The sequence below is a fragment of the Hippocampus bargibanti genome, linkage group LG03 (assembly GCF_051943395.1).
Source record: "Hippocampus bargibanti isolate YZ-2025 linkage group LG03, ASM5194339v1, whole genome shotgun sequence".
Taxonomy (NCBI): Eukaryota; Metazoa; Chordata; class Actinopteri; order Syngnathiformes; family Syngnathidae; genus Hippocampus; species Hippocampus bargibanti.
Window position 1 is genome coordinate 10,564,613 of NC_142736.1, and position 22,096 is coordinate 10,586,708.

The following is a 22,096-nucleotide window of genomic DNA, read 5'->3' on the forward strand; positions in this document are numbered from 1 at the left end:
AGAGAGCGAGAGAGAGAGACACAGAGAGAGAGAGAGAGAGAGAGAGAGAGAGAAACAGAGAGAGAGAGACAGAGAGACAGAGAGAGAGAGAGAGAGAGAGAGAGAGAGAGAGAGAGAGAGAGAGAGAGAGAGAGAGAGAGAGAGAGAGAGAGAGAGAGAGAGAGAGAGAGAGAGAGAGAGAGAGAGAGAGAGAGAGAGAGAGAGAGAGAGAGAGAGAGAGAGAGAGAGAGAGAGAGAGAGAGAACTCTTACAAGCATTACGCTGACGAGGGTCTCCTGGCGAAGTTGTTGCTTTCGGATTGTCCGTCTACACTTTGCTTTTGGATTTATGAATGAAGAAAAGGAACTCAGTAGTTGAGCGTAGTAGTACTAAGTCCACTTTGCGTCGATTTCGGAGCTGACTTGGAAGCGAAAGTCACAAATGAAAGTCTCTTGAGCGTGCGCGCCTCGTTTATTATTCAATTGTAGAATGATATTGTCTTGCCCCTTCTTAACAAGGCCGTTTCGATGTGATTTTGGCACCCAAAAGTAGCGGGTGAGGTTTCAGAATTTTCAAGCGTTCTGAGTGAATCTGGTATAGAGAGGAGGCTGCCATGGAAAGCTCTGAAATCCGACTGCGGACGCTGTCAGCTGTGATGCAGAGTGCACCTGAGCCGTGCCGTTTGACACCATGAGAAGACAACTGAAGGGCACGTGACTGCTTGAGTATCTACCAACATGTCATCCTCCTCCTTTGCAAGGTAAGAAACGACAACTGGACTTTTAGAACTGGTTATAACGTAGCGAAATACAGGAATTGCGTCAAAATGATCTTCCAGCCACCCAGTAATTGTCTTTTTTCACATATATGCTAAATGGTCACTAATTGGGTATTTTCAAATGAAACGACGAGCTGCCTCAATTTCAAATATTTGCCTTGAGTTCTTCTTGCAAGTGGCTGCAAAGCAGTTAACGTCTGATGGACGGGAGGTGATAAATTCCTGGGAAATTTGATTGCTCGCTCCCAACCACTCCCCTTTGTGGAAAGTGTTGTTTTGATGTCTCGTAATAATAATAATAATAATAATAATAATAATAATAATAATAATAATAATAATAATAATAATAATAATAATAATAATAATAATAATAATAATAATAATAATAACAATACATTTCATTTATCAGTGCCTTTCAAAACTCTCAAGGACACTTTACAGTCACAGGATATCTATCTATCTATCTATCTATCTATCTATCTATCTATCTATCTATCTATCTATCTATCTATCTATCTATCTATCTATCTATCTATCTATCTATCTATCTATCTATCTATCTATCTATCTATCTGTCTGTCTGTCTGTCTGTCTGTCTGTCTGTCTGTCAGAGCTGTTATTTATTTGTATGCCACTTTTATACCATTTTTAATTTAAGCGCTTTATTCTGTTTCCTCATTTACTTACTGATGCTGCGTCATCAGGAACAACTGAGAGTATTTCGTTCTTTCATGATTTCACCTATCCCAATCTATACGTTGCTGGAATAGATAGATGAACAAAGTTATTATTTGTATTACAGGCAAATAATGCCAATGATGTTTCTCGAAATTCCGCGAAACTGAACAATTTCCTGTGGCACTGCATGTCTCATAGCATAATATATACCTAAAAGAAACTTGAGAGTGAGATATGTCTGCATTTACCCATGCCGCAGTCATGTGTAGTTCCTCTAGGTATTATTCAGTCTGCGTGCTGTAAACGTACTGCTGCTGCCACTTTTGGGATATTTCAGCTTGCTTCTCTGAGTTCATTTATCTCTTCCATGCCACCAGCTATAAATACTATAAAGGATATAAGCCCTGCCACAGTGGACCCACTCACCAAGTCAAATCCTCTGGTCCAACTGTGTACACAAAGTCTATTTATCTTTAATCTATCTTTGAATGTGATGACCTTCAATTCACCTCTTCTCCACTGTTAATGAAACAAAACAGGAATATACATGTGCTTTAAGCCTTTACGGTGCTACATTTGATGTGATATGTCAAGAGGAATTATTGGGGCTGTCTGTCCGATGAACGACAGTCTGTCAGGGTGATTGTTCTGCAAGTCGATGAGCTGATAAGGTAGGATTTGGCTCAGTGCAACTTTTCCATCTGTGATATCGCAGTGAAGGAATGCTTGTTTGGGAGACAGCCACCATGCCTCTGAGCACATTTAATGAACACAGGATGGAACAACAAGCACAAATGCAGCTTCAAATGAAGACCGATCTACATGCATTTATGTCATTTTCATGTCCTATTACCACTAACATAATTCCTCCACTTGTCACAGTTTTTCACAGTAAGAGGAAAAAAGTACAGTATTGCATTTTATATTTACATGGAATCTTTAACGTATTCTTGAGTGTCGTAATTCGAGGCTCCAAAATCCTGAACAATAAAGTCCTTCTCCCTGTTGTTGGTTCGTCGCTGCGTCACTATAACACATCTTACCTGCCACCTACATACGTTCTTGTACCAACATATGTGCTCAACTGTCTGTAATGTTAGCCAGGGGCTAAATAGCGTAAGCCGCTCTACTTTATCAACTGCGGAAGCGTGGAACTGCCAATATGGAGTAAATACGTATTGCCTTTTTAACAAGGAAATACATTCAAATGTATTTGAGAGTACATTCCAGGATAATTGCAAGCATGTTTGAATGTACTTGTAGGCTTGATGTAAAAGTCTTGGCTGTTTTTTTCATGACTGTTTATATTCTTGGGCATGCAGATTAAAAACGTGTTTGTTTGTTTTTCTGCTTTTTTCCACTTTATTCTTCCGATACATTTAAAATTACGTAAATAATATTTTGTAGTTGAGTGATTAGGACACCGACTTCACAGTGAAAAGGTTCAATTGTAGCTCTGGCCTTCCTGTGTGGATTTTGCATATTCTCCTCAGACCGCATGGGTTTTTTTCTGGGTACTCATGGTTTCCTCCCACATTCCAAAAACATGCATGGCAGGCTGAGTGAACAGTCAAAATTGTCCGTAGGCGTGATTGTGAGGGGATGGTTGTTTGTTTATATGTGCCGTGCGATTTGCTGACAACCGTTTCAGGGTATCCTCCGCTGACTGCCCGAAGAGAGCTAGGATAGGCTCCAGCACCCCTGACGACATTAAAGCAGTTCAGAAAAAGAATGAAGAGAATGAATGAATGAATGAATTAATGTTTTGTTAAGTGTCTGATGTGTGGCTGTATATTTATTTTTAATGTTAAGTAAAGAAGTACGGATAGTTGAGTGGTTAGCACGGCGGCTTCACGGTGCAGAAGTCGCCGGTTTGCGTCCCACTGCGGCCTCCTTGTGTCGAGTTTACATGTTCTCCCCGAGCCCGCGTGGGTTTTCTCCAGGTCCTCCGGTTTCCTTCCACATTCCAAAAACATGCATGGCAGGCAGATTGAACACTCCGAATTCTCCCTAGGTGTGAGTGTGAGAGTGACTGTTGTTTGTCATTGCTATTGGCTGGCAACCAATTCAGGGTGTCCCCTGCCGGAAAATGGATGGATGGATGAATGGATGGATAAAGAAGTACATCATGTATCCATCTCGGTTTGGCTGAATGTACATTACCAGTAGTATACGAAACTTACGTGATGAAAGCTATTTCTGTCACGGTTTGTGTAACGGATGTGAATCCCAAAAAGAAGGCAGGAGGGAGCGGCAGGTTGTGTTTGACAAATTGTATTAAAATAAAGTCAACAGGAAAAAAAATCTAAAACGTTAAAAGGTTAAACAAACACATGCACGGCATACAATGCATACAATTGCATACAAAGCATACAACATACAATTGCATTAAACAATTACCCGACAGCGAATGGTCGTGCCGGGAGTGCTTTTGAGTGTCACTGATTGGGAACGACCAGCACCTGCGAGGCAGCAGGCAGGGCTGACAGCGCTACCCGTTGCTCGCCAACCAGATCATGACAATTTTGAATTTCGAATTAAAACCACATTAACATTAAAGAAATAACACATGTACACATGTACAGTAGATTTTTTTTGTTTTTGTGTAAATACTACTACTACTACTACTACTACTAGGCTAAAAATAGATTTACTTTCAGGCTCACATTTACAGATGGTTTGCTGTGATGTCTGATTTTTCATATACCGCGCTGGTATGGTGGTGTGGTGGTGTAGTGTCAGGTTCCTCCTCCAACTATGTCCCTTACTACTGTATATAATTTATCCTCCGATATTATGCCCGGTTGACAATGTTAGTCCGGTTTCCTTCCACATTCCAAAAACATGCATGGCAGGTTGATTGAATATTCTAAATTGTCCCTCGGTATGAGTGTGAACTCAGATGTTTGTTTGTCTCTGTTTGCAATTAGCTGGCAACTGGTTCAAAGTGTCCCCCACCGACTGCTCGAAGACAGCTGGGATAGGCTCCAGCACCCTCCGCAACCCATGATAAAGCAGTTCAGGAAATGGATGAATAGATACAGACACACTTCGATCATATTTCAGGTGTATTATCGTAATTGTCAGCGTAAACCAAATGTTACACTGCACATTCGATGGATTTGCCTCATCGTCTTTGATCACATGTGAATGTTTCATGAAGAAGCTTGGACCCTGACTTAAAGGACAACCGACGCCTTCGGACAAGTTGTGTGCATAATTTGTAAAATCACTTTAAATGACTTCTACTGAGCGTATTTTACAAAGATTCCACGGCATATAGCTATATTTTACGTTTTAAGACTTAGGAAGTCTTGTTTTCGAGTTCATGACGATGCCTGACGTGACGTCACGTCTGGAACGCCCCTGACCGAGAAAACGACACACAATGCATTATGGGTACTTTGTTTGGTCTGAAAACTTCGCGTTGATCTGTGTTGATGGCGAAATTAGAAGGAAAACACATAAATAACGCGATGGTGAATTGTTGTGTGTTGCACTAAGAATACTATTTCACCTAGTCAGCCCATTTCCAATGGAGATTGGTCGCCATCTTGTGCATTTTCTGGGACACTACATTGGAGTCCAGACGCCTCAAAATGATACAGAAAGGCTTCTTTAATCAATTACAAACATTGATGCTTTCCTCTTCAGAACTATTTCAATCATATTCATAACTGGATGAGTAACCAGAAAGCATCTTCTCCGAATCTGAAGCCATTGTTTTGATTCTAGAGCAAGACAAAGATGTCCTGGCATGACGTCACGAACAAGGGGGCGGGACCTACTGAAACTCGCCATCCTTAGGTCATTTTGAAGTACTAGTTTTGGGACGCTTTAACTCATTTTTATTGGTGTTTTGCATTTGACTAAAAAATCAGCCTGCATGCTTTGGGTATTTTAGATGCTATCAAACGTTTTTCTGATGTCAGTTAGGAAACAATAAAATAGTGTCGGTTGTCCTTTAACCCTTAACCAAATCAAAATGCTGCTGCCTCTTTAATTTACCCCTCGTGGTGTCATTGAATGACAATTTTTACAAAAGTTAATTTGCTGCTAACGTGCTGTGCTTGTTGCCACAAAACGACTTCTCACAATTTAGAAGCAGTTAACATCTGAAGCAATTTCTTTCACAATTTAAAATAATTTCTTGATTTCATAAAAAATGTAAATACTCCAGCAGGATCGCGTTTGACTGGTACCACGAGGTTGTATGATGCAGTATGCATCATGTCTTGACATCTCTTTCACATTTTGGAGAGATCCCAATCCTCTGAGGTTCAGTCATCCATTTGAAAGCAAAACAATAAGGTCTTCAATTTCACAGGTCAAATTGAAAGAAAAATGTCTTCTGAACTTGTGAGCCTCTCTCTTGAGACACCTTGATCGCTTCCTTCTGCCATGCTTGTATCCACCCTTTTTTGAATGAGGGAGTGTACTTGGCTCAAATATGTACATTGATCGCTGTTTGCTCGCAGGGAAAATAGATTGATTCCCACCTGTTACAAGGTTCAGTCAGATAAGTGTTTACTGCTTTGGCCTTGTGGGTTTGTGGGTTTCCTTCTCAGCATGTTATTGTTATGTTTCAGGATAGTATCGTGTGTCTTTTTTCATATTTCTAAACTTGGTAAACTTTAGTCCATTGTTTTTGATAGAGACATTGGCTTTAACGTTATTTCTGTTTTGATTCAAATATGGATAGTCAGGGTTATTATCATGCCTGGAAATGGAAAAAAAGACATAATGACCTAATGAAATATCACTAAAAACTTTTTTTATTTTTTTTTTACTAAAAGTTCTGGTAACCAGGATTATTTGTAACTATTGTGAAAATGTCCTTTGTTTTCCTGTTTGCCAATTAATATCACACATCGGATTTCAGGGTTCATTTTAAACATACTAATGTATTTATTTGTTTTATTATTGTGAATCCAAAACAAGGAAGGGTCGAGAATTCTTGCCTACTTCATTACACTGTGATCTTTTTTTTAGTCTTGCACTTGGCTAATGGTCCATATATTTTAAAGTATCCTCGCTCTAAACCTGAATTAAAATGCTCTAAAAATAAATTAAAAAACAAACAAAATCAAATTAACGACTGTATCATAAAAAATCCCATAATGTTATAACTCCCGTAAAAAGATTAGCTTGTGCATACTAACACAATCAAACACTTTTGGATGCATATGTGCCGTGCACGCAAACGAGTTGTTACAGCTTCGTTGTTCACCAACTCCGAACCGCTCAGCATTTGCATAGCACAGGCAAGTCAAAAAAATGTTCTGTGACATACTGAGCTAGAATAATAATGTATTTTTAATCAATGTCATTTTTTTCTTATCTTTAATAGGTATAAAAATGAGTACCGTATTTTCCGGTGTATAAGGCGGTGTATAAGGTTTTCTTCAAAAGATGGCCCTGCGCCTTTTACGCAGGTGCGCCTTATATGTGAAGTAATATTAAGCCACAACAAGTTTCACAACGACTGTCAGCATCCACCAATGCCATTTCCCCTCTGTAGAAGGAGTTCCTAATCTAACCTCAGTGTATACTGTAGCGCCTCATAATGCAGTGTGCCCTGTATTTGGGAAGCTTTGGAAACTATATTTCTGTATTATATTTGGAAAACATTTTTCATTCATTGAAGGTGCGGCTCATACTGCGGTGCACCTTATATATGGAAAAAGCTTGTAAATACACCATTCATTGGGGTCGTGCCTTATAATCTGGTGCGCTTTATACACTGGAAAATACGGTAATTATCAATATTGTCTGAGGCGAAATAGGTGCATTGTGAATCATCCAGCCATTAGAGGTACAGACAGAGTGTGTAAGGCGAAAAGTGTGTATCTCAAAAAAGAAATTCCCATAGGAAACCATTAAAATGGGAATAATCCGTTCCCGGGTTTCCATAAAATATACTTTTCAACTAAATAAGCCTTAAGACTACACACAAAATACCTTATTCTATGTATAATAAATGTGCTATTGTATTGTATTGAAAGAAATACACTGCATTGTATAATAAAGTCACTTTATTTGCATTTGTGATGGTCATTGATGGCTTGATGGAATGGTGTTGGAGGTCAAAGGTCAAATGGAATTGCTGTTTGGAAAGAGAGGCACATTACATGAGAACTGTAATTAAAGAAATAAACTGTGCTGTAAAATAAAGTTTTATTTACCTTTTTGATGGTCATTGATGGCTTATGGAAGGAAAGTCACCTTCCATAGGACTTGTTGGAAGCACACGACCTGTTCGGTCCTGTGCTTCCGCCGAAGATCACTCTGCCAGCCGTGGTGGGTGTGTATTATGAAAATACTGCTTATTATAAGGTTTAATTTGCAGAAATTTGAAGTTTGTAAGATGAAAAGTTTGTAAGATAAGGTGTTTGTATGTTGAGGTCTCACTGTACTTAAATAGGACTTTCATTGATTATTGAATCAACTGGAGTTAAATTTTAATATGTTTTAATATAAAATCGCCAAAATTTAGACTTTTTCCCCCTCCAGGTCCTTATTTTTTTCGAGTAAAAATTGCATTGTGACATCAAAATGAACCTTCCATGACGTGATATCATTCACTTCGACACCTTAAACCTGTCTCTGTGCCGTCTACGCGTTCTCTCCCATAATTGTGGGGGTTGATCTCCCACATTTCAAAAGCATGCATGTTTTTAAGGGTTTTTTATTATTTTCTATTGTGCGTATGGTTGTTGGTTTTCTATTTCTGCCTGTGCTTGACCAGCGACCATTCTGAGGTTGACCCTAATTGTTGCCTAAAATCCGATAAAATAAGATAAGAAAACCTTTGTTCATCTCGCAATGGAGAAATTCCCAATTCACAGCAGCAAGGTTATGAAAGGAAGAAGTAGAAGAACAAAATATTGGCCAAGAGTTAAACAATTTTCTTTCCCCCTCCAAGGAATTGTGATTGAAACGTTTAGTCTCTGAAGACATTCATGTTCCGTCTCTGTGACTGCAGATGATTCTTGGTGCTCTGTCTCAGTCCAAGAGCTGTAAAAAGATAATCTTCTAATCCCTGAGGTATGACGGTGTACCAACTTGTCATGGAAGAAGCAAGGGAAGTGAAGTGAAGCAAAACATGAAAGCATGTGAATGTCATCGAGCAAGAGTTTGAGTCTAAACCAGCAATTCTTAACCTTGTTAGAGGTACTGAACCCAACCAGTTCAAATGCACCAAACCCTTCATTAGTGAAAAATAAGCTTTTTTTCAACAAATTCAAGCCATAAAAACATTTATATAAAACCAGAAAAAAAACTAACAATTGAAGACCTTAATATAGTTTTTTGTGCACAAAATGAACCTTCCATGACGTGCTATCACAACAGACACACGTTGACTACGGAGGAAGCAACATTTCCAGCATGCATAATGAAGCTAATTGAAGTGTTGAGTCGGATGTGTCTTAACCTCCATGGTAGAAGCTCCCTCCAACTTCTGAGACCGATTGATCGAACCCCTGTGGTTCCATCGAAGCCAGTTTAGAACCACTGCTCTCGACACTCAAGCACCACCAAAAACAAAGGTGTGATTTTTACTCTCAATGTTCAGAACTCTAACAAGATTAAACGGGATATGGAGATTAGTTTGTGTGATCTGCAATGAAAGGTCTCGTTCAGCATATGCCGATCATGTACTTTTCCAACTATATGAACCGATTGTGGTCCGTACCAGATCAGTCACATTAACATGATTTGGTTTATCTCACTGAGATGGTACCTACATTTTCACCTTTGAAAGGTTCCCCAAGGGGAGCAGCTGCTGAAACACAAAGAGCTGCCATTAACACTCAAAGTACCTCATTTCATGAATGCATGCAGAGTTGGACCACAGAGCGCTCGATTGTTATTGCTTCATTCATAGTCGCCACACATTCAGAGGTCAGAGTTGACCATAGGCTCTCAGACTGAACATCTGTTAAAGGTTGTGTCAGTCTATTCAGTGGCATGCTCCTTATAATGATCAGACCCTCCAGCCGGCAATCCTGAAACGCTGCTTGTGTCTTTGCTCCATTTCAAGTGGGTGTGTATGGGGGGTAGGGGTGATGAGGGGATCAAAGGTTAAAATCAGCCCAAGAGTTGGAAGACATACTGCTTTCTAACTTAGCGGGTGAGCTGCCTCAGAAACACCAAAGGGGCTTCAGTCAGGTGTTGGATTTATTCAGTAGATAGGATTACATTTCTGTTTTGTTTTGATCTGGCTGTTATTCATTCACAGGATGAAATTAGTTGAGGATGAAAATGACTTTAATTGAAAGAGCAAAGCACCTTCTATTTTTCGTCATGGATGAAATACCACATAAGTATATGTACAGTCGTGACTGTTACATTGATGAACTTCTATCACTATTCAAATACTTTTGGGCTGATCAACTACGTGCTTCATACGCTATCTCCAGGAAATCACTCAAATGGTGGAAATACTTGTTCTGGTTTCTTGTGGATATTTGTATTTGCAATGGATTTATACTGATGAAACTCTCCAAACCGTCAAGTGAAACCAGAACAGGTCGCCTCCGAAAAAGGACTAAGTTAGAATTCAGGACAAATGTAGCTCATCAGTTGTTTGGCAATTACAGAAGGAAAAGAAAAAGAGAATGCATGAAGGAGAATGACACTGTTGCCTTCCTTCATTGGCCAGTAGAATTGGATAAAAAGAGAACATGTAAAGAGTGTGCAAAGAAGAAAATTCGTCGCGAGCCAAGAACAGGTTGTGAGCAATGCAAGGTGAACCTATGCATTCCATGTTTTAAACCATACCACAAATGAAAACATCCTGAATTATTTTAAAGGCATTCTAGGTTTATTTCATGCATATGTGACTTGTTGTGAATGCATTTTGTTGTAATTTGCAGGTTTTGGAAAGAAAAATCTTCATTAACATTGCAATAATTTTCTAAAACTTCAATCAATTTCACAAAAACTTGTTATCTTATTCTATTATATGTTATGAAAGTGTACTGAAAGTTTCATAAAGATTGAACAACAAATAAAGAAGTTACAACAGTTTATTTGAACACACATGTTAGTTATGAATTTCCTGCTGAAGCCTCTCAGGGAGCACACCTCAAAGCTAGGCTGCAGGCTCTGTTGGCTGTGGGGTAAGAAATGCAAAATGCCTGCTAGGGAGGAAAGAGTTAAGGAACGTTTTCTATTCAATACTATTATATACCAAAATGTTGACTGTTCATCATTATAAATCATAACTTTGAGTGTCATTTTAATTTATTCGTTCATGTCATTTTATATTTTGTATTATCAGATTCTTTACTTACAGACAGTGTAGGTGTTCAAATACCTGACATGTTTCGGCGTCTACGTCCGCTTTCGTCAGAGTGACACTGGCCCTCGAATGGACTCATTCCTTATATCCTATCCAACCTGGTCACTCCCAAAGAAAACCTCAACATCTTCAGCTCTGCTACCTCCAGCTCTGCTTCCTGTCTTTTCTTCAGTGGCACTGTCCCCAGTCCAACCATCATGGCTGGTCTCACCACTGTTTTATACACTTTTCCTTTCATCCTAGCTGAAACCCTTCTATCACACATCACACCTGACATTTTTCTCCAGCCGCTCCACCCTGCCTGGACACGCTTCTTCACCTCTTTTCCACACTCTCCATTGCTCTGGACAGTTGACCCCAAGTAATCCTCCACATTCTTCATCTCTTCTCCCTGTAGCATCACTCTTGCACTTGGATCCCTCACATTCACACACATATATTCCGTCTTGCTGCGACTGATCTTCATTCCTCTCCTTTCCAGGCCATATCTCCACATCTCTAGTTTCACCCCCACCTGTTCCCTGTTCTCGCTACAGATCACAATGTCATCTGCAAACATCATGGTCCAAGGAGATTCTTGTCTAACATCGTCTGTCAGCCTGTCCATCACCATAGCAAACAAGAAGGGGCTCAGAGCTGACCCCTGGTGGAGTCCCACCTTCACCTTGAATTCCTCAGTCACACCAACAGCACACCTAACAACTGTCTTACAGTCATGATACATGTCTTGCACCACTCTGACATACTTTTCCGTCACTCCAGACTTCCTCATGCAATGCCACAGCTCTTCTCTGGGCACCCTGTCATACGCTTTCTCCAGATCTACAAAGACACAATGCAAATGCTTCTGACATTCTCTGTACTTCTCTATCAGCATTCGTAAAGCAAACACTGCATCTGTCGTACTCTTTTTTTGGCATGAAGCCATACTGCTGCTCACAAATGTTCACTTCTGCTCTTAGTCTAGCTTCAACTACTCTTTCCCAGAGTTTCATTGTATGGCTCATCAGCTTTATTCCTCTGTAGTTAGTACAACTCTGCACATCTCCTTTGTTCTTAAAAATGGGCACGAGTACACTTCGTCTCCGTTCTTCAGGCATCTGTTCACCATCTAAGATCTTGTTGAATAACCCAGTCAGGAACACCACCGCCACCTTTCCAAGACACTTCCATAGCTCGATTGGTAAATCATCAGGCCCGAGTGCCTTTCCCCCCTTCATCCTCTTCAGCGCCCTCCTCACTTCATCCTTGCTAAGGTTTGCTACGTCTTGGTCCACAACAGTCACGTCTTCTACTCTTTGTTCCTTCTCATTTTCCTCATTCATCAATTCTTCAAAGTACTCTTTCCATCTTGCCATCACACTACTGGCACCTGTTAATACATTTCCATCTCTATCCTTAATCACCCGAACCTGCTGCAGGTCCTTACCATCTTTGTCTCTCTGTCTCGCCAGCCTGTAAAGATCAGTCTCACCTTCCTTGCTGTCCAGCCGAGCATACAAGTCATCATAGGCGTCGTGTTTGGCCTTTGCCACCTTTACTTTAACCGTGCACTGCATCTCCTTGTACTGCTGTCTATTCTCGTCTGTCCTCTCAGTGTCCCACTTTTTCTTTGCTAACTCTTTCTCTGTATACACTCCTGCACCTCCCCATTCCACTACCAAGTCTCCTAATCTACCTTTCTCCCACTCAATACACCAAGTACTTTCCGACCTGTGTCTCGACCTGATCTGAGCGGGTATGAAAACGGGACGCCGTCAACTTGTATTTGTGCTTTGGATTACCCTGGACTTTCTGTATCTTCGGTGTTCGGTCCGAGGCCCCCTCCCTACATCCCGTAAGTAGTATTATCTTTCGGGATTGTTCCTTCTCGGCACCACCGTGTAAGAGTTGCTTTTCGCCATTGGCGTATTATGCGGATTGGGTTATTATGCGGATTCGGGACCAGCGCTTTGTGTTGTCTCTTAATAAATCATCCTGCACGGACCTCTGTCTCAGTCGCTTGCTTGGGGATCCAGACATTCAATTTTGCTCCGCCGAGTCGGCTGCTCTCTGCCTCGTTTGGAACGTGATCTAAACAAGAAGGACCATCTCGAGTCTTTATTCTACGAAATGCATCGCAAACACACTGCGGAGTTCGGGTTCACACGGCTGTTCGAGTTCACACTGCGTTGCCGGGTGTAGCGGTGGCAGCTGTAGAATTTAAAATAAAAAAGGTCTAGCGGTCATGGTCATAAGTACGGGTGGTCGTAACTCACGGCGAATGTAAATCGGATGTTATCTGTAGTAGATTATGTTAAACCAAACAGTCAATAATACCCTCCCCATTCCCACCCTTCTACCCCGGCATCTACTTCTGTTGATTATGTCGTACCATCACTCCATATTTCTTTTTTTTTATATCAAAATTACTTATGGGCAAATTACAATGATTGTCCATGATCGTACAATTTCTTCATTGTATGGTGGCTCATATGGAAACAATAAAACTTGGTTCTTGGTTTGTTAAGTGGTAAAATAAAAATGAGGAAAGTAACCAATACAAACAACCAGTAATTGCAGTGTTTACCATTGCCCACGTTTAAGTGTAATCGGCCGTCATTTGGGTCGGGTGTGTCCATCTCCCACCCTTGTCATATGCGCAACAAATGTCAGCTAAAATAAACAACTCGTCTCGCATTGATTAAAGCCACTTCCCTCTGCCTGGCCTGGAGCTATGCACTAATGCGCTGCTATAGGCTTAATGAGAGCAGGAGGGGGCACGCTGACCCCTCTCACCTCTTCAAGGGCCCCTGCAGTTAGGGGGGCAATCAGTCAGTGTCTGCCATTGCTGTCTTTTCATGTTTGACCGAATGTACGACCAAAGAGAAAGTCAAACCTTGGAAAAAGGTCGGCTTTAAAATGAACGCGTCTCAAAGTGGGTGCTATTCGGACCAACTGTCTTCATTGGAATCATTTTACTTTCAGAACCAAGTTTTGAAGGTAGATGGATGAACCACTTGGAGCAAAATGTCCCCCCATTTTGCCCCCATATGCCCCCACGCGTACCAATGCATTTTAATGGTCTTTAATTGTGCACTAATAATTTATTACACATACATTCATATTAGAAAGACAATAAAATTATGCCCACCACCTTTTCCAGCTACTCCCCTCAGGCACGCACTACAGATCCATGCGCACCAAATTCAGCAGACATTTAAACAACTTCTTCCCCCAAGCCATTAACTCTCTAAACAGTAACCCAAATGGAAGTGTATAGTGCCTCAAATTTTCTTATGATGATACTAGTGCAGCGTGTTCTACCAGAGACAAATTCCTTGTGTGTCCTACATACTTGGCAATAAAGATGATTCTGATTCTGAGTCTGATTACAATTAGGTGATGTTCTGTTTCTGAACTGAAATCACCGGAGAGAAACGCGCAATACAGTATTCATACAGAATGAGATTCAATGGCACCCTCCCATGACATTTAAATATGGTGGATACAATTAAAGCACACATAAAGCATCATTCATTTGGAGGCTTGTGCTATGCAAGCCAGCAAGTGAGCCCAATGCCTTCACTGACATCTGGCTCATGAGTTGATACATGCTAACATAAGGTCCCAACGACTCCCAGAGTTTATTCACAACAGCTCATGATAAAGTGTGTTGAATTGCTACCCGACAGAGGAGGCGTAGAACTCATTATACGTTTATTTTTCCTTAATCAATGGATTCCATTCATGTTACTGGAGAGCAGTTGGAATATCGTTCAACAGACTCTTCCGAGTGAAGGCATAAAGGTCTACGTTGACTTGTCAGCAGGCGGATTTGTTGTTCTATGTGATGGTTAAATTACTCCAGCCGGTTTTAAGATTGCAGGAAATTAATCTCATACATTGTCGTGAAAATATCCAGCGGAGATTCCAAACCAGACATTTGCTGCAACGGGATAATGTCTATTCAGTGATGTGAAACTTAGAAACCATGATAATTAGTTCCTTGCTTTTGATTTGGTTAATGTGACCTTCTTCTGATATGAATTCCCATGCTAGTCTAGTCTAAGATAGGAGCTAAAGGGAGTGCCTCCGCAGCGAACTGTGTGAGCGAGATGTGTATCGTTTAATTGGACAGGCCAACCACTCACCTGGGATAAAGCCAAAAACAAAAGCTCTGGGCATGCACCGTGTTTATGGTGCAAGGAGAGATAAAAGAGTCTGAGTGATGGATAACTGACTTGATACAGGATAAAAATAAATACATGTGGTGCGAAAAGAAGATCAAACGGGTGGCTTTCAAAACATGTTAGATCTTACACTTTGTCCAAAGAGTGTGATCATGACATGGCAGAGAGGAGACACTATGTCTGACAGCAGAGCGTTGCCAGGAAGTGTGTAAAAAGGGGACGGGGGGTGGCGCAGGGGGACTGGTCTTTTCAGTTCACTGTATCACTTCTCAGAAAATACACTTGTCTTTTGGTTAGTCACAGGGAGGTGTGTTTGCCCGCCGGTAAAGTGCAGTTTAACGACGACTACATTGTAACGCACACATGACCAAAAGGAATGTTAAAATGGAACATGCAGTAGTGCATGCAAACAGAACATGCATGCAAAATGTTATCAGGTATAATGGTTAGCATGGATATCTAGACCTTCTTCCATTTCACTCTGCCTCTCTGAAATTAAATCCTGGTTTACCCATAACTTCCTCAAATTTAACAGCAAAAAAACTGAAATTCTGAAGTTTATCTCTCACTATTGACAATTCGACCGTTTCTCCCTCCCATCAGGTGAAAAGCCGAGGTGTCGTTCTTAACAGCACACTATCTTTCCCATATAAATAACTTAACTCGGTTAATTCTTCTTTATACATTTAAAGCTATCCAAAACCTTTCCCCCTCCATATCCCTATCTGGCCTTCTTCAAATTTCTATTCCCTCTCATTCGCTCAGCTCCTCTTCCTAACCCACCTATTTAAAATTGCATTTACTGTGTAGCTCTCTCTCTCTTGTTTCTATTTATAATTGTATTTTATTTATTGCATTCTATTTGTGATTGTATTTTATTTATTATAGTACCTATGCTTGTCTGTGACTGTAAAGTGTCCTTGAGAGCTTTGAAAGGCACTTAAAATGTAATGTATTATTATTATTATTATTATTATTATTATTATTATTATTATTATTATTATTATTATTATTATTATTATTATTATTATTATTATTATTAGATGCCTCGAAATGATGGGAGAATGTTACCTGTGCATGGACAAAGTTGTTGGTACCCTCTCGATCATGGGTGTCAAACTCGCCGCGGACCACATTGTCGTTACGGTTTCCTCTCGAGGGCCGTTTTGAATTTCGGGAAAGACGGCACAATAAATTGATGAATGACTAGTTTTCAAATCGAAAGTCAGAAATAATGACTGTTATTGTGGTTTACATATAACAAATTGAAATTTTGGTTCGGACTTTAGCAAGCATCACGGAACTTGACAAGCTTCATTTGCTCTTCGTGAGCTGAATAAAATAATGTGGCGGTCCAGATTTGGCCCCGGGCCTTGACTTTGACACCTGTCCTCTAGATTCTCAAGTCACATATATCAGATGCAGTTCATTTGTCCTTCAAGCGGAAAACCCAATTAAATCAAAACAGAAAACAAAATAATAACAATAAGAGTTGCTAAGAACAAAACATTGGAGTGTTTGGATCACTCCAATACGCCTTGATCAAAATGCTATTTAACAGCTGAGGTAAATATGAAGTCTGAAAAGACGCCTTCATACCTGTCAACCTCCACGGCTCCATGCCCTTACAAACTCTCGTGTTTTCCCTTACAAAATACAAAATAATCGTACGCCATATTTTTTTTTCAAACGTGTTTATTTATGTAGTTTAACATGTTATATTGTACATGTGTTTCGTTATATCATTCTGTACATATTCTCAATAAATGATGAAATTACAAGTGTTGCTTGATTACTACAGTGTTCTCTATTGTATGCTATTGTATGATCGATATGTTTTCCAGAATTCTATGTTTTTGGCGTGGCTCAAAATGCGTCTTTAAATCATAGAGACCGGAGGCAGCTACTTTCACGTCTTTTTTGCAAGCAACACAATATGAATATTCTACACCTTTCTTCGAAGCGTGTATGAATCCCTCGTTTCGTCCTGACTTTTGCTTTGTTCACGTGTGATCGGAATGATGCAATGGGAAATCCCCAGGCGTCAGACGCATGCGCACAGTAGCATCAAAACGCTCGCTTCGTTTGCAATAAAAGGGTGATACAGAGATAGAGGCTACCGGGGCGAACTCGTTTGACTTGATTGATTTGCCGTTTCGTGATCGTCGGTGCATACCGGAATGTACCCATAATGGACAAATTTGCGTTTTTCCGTACACATTTTCTTGTACGTTGTATAATAAACGTACTTTGTATGGCAAAAACGTACAGGTTGACAGGTATGCGCCTTTCTAACTGACCCCGGGTGCATAGTATCATTGAGAGAAAATATTTGGTTGCAAGGATTGCATCTAAAGGTTGCGCAACAAATTATTAAATGGTCTATGTTGTGAAAATTTAACTTTGTAATTTCTTGTATACAAATAATTGGGTCACTGAAGGTCTTAGCCAGCCATCGGGTAGAAATTTACACAGACAGTTGTTTGAGGTGACAAGTTGCAGCAGCGCAACAGGTAATTTGTGGATTATGTCACTCATCAGAAGTCCTTTGAGGCCAAAAGTTGATTTCAACCTCAATTCTTGGTCCTCTGTGAATCGCTTTTCTGTTGCGCCTTCACCTCTGTATTTATCTAACATGTGTTCACGTCCACCGTTTGTGTCTCTATTTGTCTGTAGGAAGCTGACTCTGTGCGAGGCCCTGACCTTTGTCCTGCTGCTAGTCGCTACCGCCTGCCTGTCCTCTCTGCAGAGTGTAAGTCAGAACGACAAGTCACTGCATGGCAACATCTGAAAAGCCTCTGCTTAGTTTAAGTGCCTCTGAGGGGTCGATTATATCATCACGTCAGCCTGCAAACATAGTATAGTATTTTTTTTTCTTTCTACAAAACCTAAGAGGAGCTGAAAATAAAAACAAACCTCCCTTCATGTCATACCACAATGCATAATCTTAAAAGGCCTTCTGTAAATCATCCAGACATTTTCTACCACTCATCCTCTTCACTTACATGGATTACCTGAAGCCCAGTATTCTGATTCCACCAAAACCAAATGACTTAACAGAATGAAAATGTTCAATATAAACACCTGAATCTGAATAAAAAGGCAGGATCAAAATGGAATTTTGTTCATATGGACACAGAGGTGCTTTATTTTTCTTAGCCATCCCAACATGCGTCATGTAAACAGATCAGTTGGACTAGTCAGCTTTGTCCGCTATGCACATGCTCTACCTTTACATAAATCGTAGTGACATTTTTTGCAACGTCATATCCAAGCTTGTGTGTGGTCTGTGACAGGAGAACTTGAGTTAAATGACATGTTTTTATTAAGCAAACTTTTGCTTCAATAAAATGTTAAACATCCCAAATACTAAATCGACGAATGAACTGATGAATCACATCATATTGGTCAATGTGTGCCCCCCAAATCCACATTTTGCTCCCTTTAAAGAAGGTTAGACTGGGGTTGTTGTTTCCCACTTTGCACTCTCTTGGTTTTTCTTCATATCTTCAAACAAGTCGCTGTACAAGAACACTCCCGTTCTCCATCACCCTGTTGGTCATATTATTTTTTCAGTCTACAGAACAGGCTGCATCTGCTCAGTACAATGTCAAGCAAGGAAGCTGATATTCCGATCCTAATGATACTAATGTCCGATGCTACTGATACTAATGTCGTGGCACATGTAAACCACAGATCGAAATAGATCATGTCACATGCAAAACAGGTGACCAGCAATCTTGAGTTGAAATGATTTCCATCAAAATGACATAAACGTCTCCATGGAAACCCGGCTCCGGTCACAGTAAACCTACAACCTATCCAGCTCAGCAAAGGGGTCACCTGATTGGTAGTCATTTAACCACAGAGCAGAGAGCGACAGAAAACAGTAAACACTCACATTCCTTTAGGGATGAATCGATCACATCCTGTCTTTGTCCCACTGCATCATTTCATTGCCATGTGAAGTATTCACAGTTTTGTCTTCTTATTCCCATCCCACCCATCTCACAAAGGGACCCCAGTGACAAGGTTTGCAGGTGTTTCTTGTTCCAACTTTTGCATTGTCCTTCACTCCATCCTTTTTCATGCATCCTGACATGTGATCGCTGAGATAAGGCATGTAAAAGAGTGTCATCAGCAGGTTTCTACCTACAACAAGGATACAGAGAGACTAGTAGAGCCAGCAAAAAGCAGAAAGGGATGTCTTTGAAATGGTATATCCCTCATTATTGTAAGTGGTAAATATCTCCTTCACATAAACCACCACAGACCATGGCGCGACTTTTTCCTTACCCTTACATTTTCCAATGCTTGACGAACTTAAATGCTGCCATATCTGTAATTTGTGCTCTCAGGTTCCGCAGGGGGAAAATTCAGCTCATTTTGATAATGAACTCAACTAATCACAGCCCATCCATCACATTCCGATATGAGCAGGTCCCTGAGCTCTTTGAGTCTCCTAATTAGGTTGTTTTTGTAAGATGTTTGTATCCTGACAGTTTGAGGCGCCTTGTGGTTAGCTTTCTGTATGCATTGCACGGCAGTGTTGCCGCTCATTGCCGATGGCAGGGTTGTCCAAACTTTTTGGTTTGAGACCTGAATCGTTTTTACAGAAAAATGTAAGTGTGAAATGACTACTTCAAAATCGACAATTTTTTGAAACGTGTGAAAGTCTGTCAAGCAAGCAATTACATATTGTCTAGTTAGTTTTACTAGCTTTCTGTTAAAGGAGTTCGAGTCAATAGATTTTCCCTTTTTTTGGGGGTGGCTAATAGTAGTCCATCTCACAGAGTAGATCCAGCTGTGCACTAAACAGATACATTCAGAATCACAAGAAGAACAAACTGTAGTAAAGTGAGCATTTTTCAAACAAGTACTTAAGGATCGTTAATGTGATGTCTTCATGAATCAGCCATACAGCACAAAGTGGAAGAAAACATTTTTGCCCCTTAAAGTTTATTCACTGCAGTGTTTTGAAGATACATTTTGTTGAAGATGTTTTTGGTTATTTCTCTCTCTCTCTCTCTCTCTCTCTCTCTCTCTCTCTCTCTCTCTCTCTCTCTCTCTCTCTCTCTCTCTCTCTCTCTCTCTCTCTCTCTCTCTCTCTCTCTCTCTCTCTCTCTCTCTCTCTCTCTCTCTCTCTCTCTCTCTCTCTCTCTTTTCTGTCTCTCTCTATCTTTCTCTTTGTCACTCTCTCTCTCTGTCTGTCTCAGCAAGAGGATGATAATAATAATAATAATAATAATAATAATAATAATAATAATAATAATAATAATAATAATATGCGGGGGTGCTGGAGCCTATACCTGCTGTCTTTGGGGCAATAGGCTGGGGACACCCTGAATGGGTTGCCAGCCAATCGCAGGGCACACAGAGACAAACAATCATCCTTTCTGACAATCACCGCTAGTGACAATTTCGAGTGCTCAATCAGCCTGCCATGCATGTTTTTGGAATGTGGGAGGAAACCGGAAGACCTGTAGAAAACTCACGCTCGGTGAGAACATGCAAACGCCACACAAGGAGTCCGGACCGGGTCTTGAAATCACGACCTCTGCACTGTGAAGCCGGCGTGCTAATTATTCGACTACCTGGCCCCTAATAATCATCCCCAGAGGTTTAAGTAAAAATGTCTGTCAACAAAAATGTGAATTTGAGCTTCCTGAAATCCTTTGTCCTTCATTTGTTATGTAACAAGAGAATCACCTCACTGCTTTCGATGGACCGTAATTTCCGTACTATAAGGAGCACCGAAAAGTATTAAATTTTCTCAAAAACCCACAGTGTGCCTTATAATCTGATTAACCTCATAAATGATTCAATATTCATTTTTCTTGAACATAGTACTTTAAATGTTCTGTAAAGTGCTTTGTTTAAGCTGTGGTGGTTGTGAAAACTAGTAACATTAATTAGCATTCAAAGTAGCTATCTGTCTCTACTGCATTCATGATCACTCACAATGCCTGCACTTTTTCTCCATGGCTCCAAGTATGCGACCATGTAATACTTGATGTCGATGCTTTCGGTTCTGCAGAATCATCACTTTGAAAATGTTAGTGCTTTTTTCTTGCCGTCTTCTCACTTCCGCGCCAGTAACTTAAGTCTTCATTTCAGACCCGCACCAACAAGTTTAAATTCCTGCCGTCTTCCTGAATAAAGTTGTTCAATTGAAGAAAACCATTAATCAATTGTCATGAGTCATTTCAAATTCCAAATTGTGCTAAACAAGGGTTTTACACTTTGAAGGATTCACTATTCTGATTTGGATCATTTTTGGACACCGTTGCACAATTTGTCATTTTTCTTTCTCAGTTGAAGCTTCTCCCAGATGCCGACATGTTCACCTACACCGGAATAGTATCTGCTTGCAAACATGAAGCAGGATGTGATCTTTTGTCAGATTGTACCTGACTCATTCATGTCTCTTTTTCTCCGTCTTCTTCCGTTGGTGAAAATAGGTCATGTCGTGAAGGTGTCTGTATTTTTTTTATGGAATGCCTTTTCCAACTGTTATCAACACTAATTTGACTGGCTGTAACATTAATGAGGGCAACCTCAGGTGACCCTGCCACGGTGAATGATGGAGAGTCACTGCACAGATCACTCCCAATTTGTGTATATGGAAAGGACATTTGTGTTGACATCTCTCATATTCGAGGTTGATGTCGGGTATTGGTGTGTTGACACACACACACACACACACACACACACACACACACACACACAAGCACACACACACACAAACAATAACAGGGGGGAGCAGAGGACTACTCCCTGCAGCTGCTCCACTGATAGTTCCTATCGTTCTGACTAACGAAAGGCCTGATTGCCCCACAGTGGGGCAATCAATCCCTGCTCCCCCCAACCTGAGAGCAGGGACCTATCATAGCAGAGTCCGGCACCGCCATGTCTGGACAGTAGGGATATATATAGGGCCTAAACTACCAATAAGACTTTAGTTTGCTGACAAAGTTTCTTGGATAAGAAGTGAAACGTCCGATACCTTCAAAGAAGTACAGATGACGGCTGAAGAAATCTTTTCATCGATGATGAATGATAATGTGATACCTCAGTTTCGTAAGATCTTACAAGTCAGAAAGAAACAGGTGTCAATTAAGAGCCATCAACGACCATCACAAATGTAAATAAAGTGACTTTATTATACAGTGCATTGTATTT

At 40.5% G+C, this 22,096-nt stretch overlaps 1 protein-coding gene across 1 annotated transcript in view; it reads left to right on the forward strand.

Annotated features, from left to right (window-relative positions):
- The first annotated feature begins 271 nt into the window (after positions 1-271).
- adamtsl5 (ADAMTS like 5) overlaps positions 272-22,096 on the forward strand; it is a 55,902-nt gene continuing 34,077 nt past the window's right edge. The window contains exons 1-2 of the mRNA XM_088991909.1: positions 272-739; positions 17,591-17,666. Of these exons, the coding sequence (XP_088848035.1) occupies positions 717-739; positions 17,591-17,666 (99 nt within the window). The 5' untranslated portion in view covers positions 272-716. The remainder of the gene's footprint in view (positions 740-17,590; positions 17,667-22,096) is intronic.